This window comes from Aegilops tauschii, chromosome 2 (assembly GCF_002575655.3).
Source record: "Aegilops tauschii subsp. strangulata cultivar AL8/78 chromosome 2, Aet v6.0, whole genome shotgun sequence".
NCBI lineage: Eukaryota > Viridiplantae > Streptophyta > Magnoliopsida > Poales > Poaceae > Aegilops > Aegilops tauschii.
The window spans coordinates 632,160,342-632,162,456 of NC_053036.3; the positions used below are offsets into that span (position 1 = coordinate 632,160,342).

The 2,115-nt window shown below is 43.0% G+C and overlaps 1 protein-coding gene across 1 annotated transcript; it reads left to right on the forward strand.

Annotated features, from left to right (window-relative positions):
- The first annotated feature begins 249 nt into the window (after positions 1 to 249).
- LOC141041386 (uncharacterized) lies at positions 250 to 1,833 on the forward strand. Its single transcript, XM_073507535.1, has 4 exons — positions 250 to 330; positions 1,046 to 1,102; positions 1,185 to 1,334; positions 1,459 to 1,833. Exons 1-4 carry the CDS (start codon positions 250 to 252, stop codon positions 1,831 to 1,833), a joined length of 663 nt encoding a protein of 220 aa, XP_073363636.1.
- Positions 1,834 to 2,115: the final 282 nt, after the last annotated feature.

Sequence of the window (2,115 nt, forward strand, 5' to 3'; positions counted from 1 at the left end):
AATAGAATAGCACGCATGGAAAGACATCAATATATTTCCAAGTAGTAACTCTAATGGTTCGAAAATAGAAGGCCAGATATCACAATATAGAAACTGCCTTTTATAGAAGGACAGTCGCATATACGAATCCATCTCCATTATATCGTGCAGTGCATGCCTAATTTGAACCAAAATCAAACAACCCTATAAATTGTGGGGCTTGCTCTGCCAATGACAGCAAAAATCAACATAGCTGCCGAGCGAGTCGCCATGGCATACTTTTCTATCGTCGCCGTGCTGGTGCTGCCTTTCGTCTGTGGAGCCAATGGACTCGACCCAACAAGCCAACAGGTATGTGCGTACCATACATGTCGTAATAGCTAAGCTAGTACTGTACTATTTTGATTAATAGGCCACTAACTTTACCTTATTTTTTTTTCACAAGTTCAACAACGACACAAATATTTTTATTCAAACACCCGGATTGCTTCAAGGACGATTGGCGGATGCGAGTAAATATGATTCCTTTATAACCTACTCCGTATGTATATACGAGTCTCGTTATCTTATTTAATTAATACACGTCATGATTACTGTTCTCCCTTTCACGTAAGCTTAATTGGCGTCCATTGAATTATAACTTCATCCGATGCATATTACTTCTCGCTCAAAAGGATGCATACATCTAGATACATTTATTTGAGCGGCAAGTAATATGGGTCGAGGGTGTACTTAACTTGAAATATTACGAGCAGTGATATGCTAATATTACTAAAAAAAAGCACTGTCGTTTGGAATGCATGGATCACGTATAGTTTGCTTATCACCGGTTGCAAGCGGGAGAATCGGCTGGTTACTATGGAGTCAGCGTGACCATGGATGTCTACGCGTTGTCGCTAAGCAGCAATCAGTACAGTTCGGCTGGTGTCCAAATCTCTAGTGGAGAAGACGGTGCAGCCGATCAGAACGTCATCAAAATCGGCTCGGAGGTACATGAATCAATACAATGCAGATCTTACAATACTCTTACATATGTAGCCACCTAACTTGAATTTCTACTGGCTAGGTTTACCCACACTTGTACGGTGGTGATTCACGCACTCATTTAGGTGCTGTTTGGACGGTAAGTATGTGCGGCCTCCTTTTTCCTTCTTGGTTAGTGCACATGTAATAGTAATATTCCTGTTTTTGTTTGTTGCATGCAGACTGATGGGTTCCAAACGCGTTGTGGCAACACCAAATGTGCGGTAGGTTTCCAGCCTGAGGCTGGCGCGGCCTTAGTTCTTGGCGACATCATCGAACCCCTCTCCAACCCCAACGGAACCAAGCAAACCATCACAATCAAACTCCTCAAGGTACCTGTCAACAAAATAGCTTAGTGTACATATACAGATCCAAGCAGGAAAAATATAAAAATAATGTTACCAAATTATAAATTTGTGTCATGCAATAGCTTAATTATATGATATGATATTGTAGGATGGTGCGTCGGGAGACTGGATGGTGCATTGTGGGCTTAACCAACGTGAGCCTACGCTGATCGGTCGTTATCCCAAGTCGTTGTTCCCTGGTGGCTTGGCAGATCGGGCGACCCATATACATATTGGCGGCGTGGTGGCCTCTCGCACTAGAGATTTGGTTCCAATGGGCAGTGGCTACCTCCCAACGGACAAAGCCATGTCCACGTCCATGGCGGCGTCTTTCAGCAACATCCAGATTATTAATCAGAACGGGCAAGCTTCACTCTTGTCCCCCAACTTGTCCGCGTATATGACTAGCGCAGACACATACTCCGTCAGTTCCGTGATCAATGGCAAGTTCTTCTATGGCGGACCCTTCCAGTTGACCGCTTGATAGATTTGGTCTATTCGTTATGAATAGCTACCTCAACAATATCTATCATTTGGGTATGAATAATCATGACTTGGTTGCCTAAATTTGAAAAGAATAAAAATATTTGTCGTAGTCTACCATTTAATTATGAAATACTGGTTACATTGATCCATCCGTCAACTCAATCTGCGGTGGGCACGGGCATTGTTTGCGCTGCTATGCTACACTACTCCTTGAATGGAACACCGCAAGGTTGGTCATGCACTAGTGAAATTATGTCCTAAGCAAACGGTTTAAACCCAT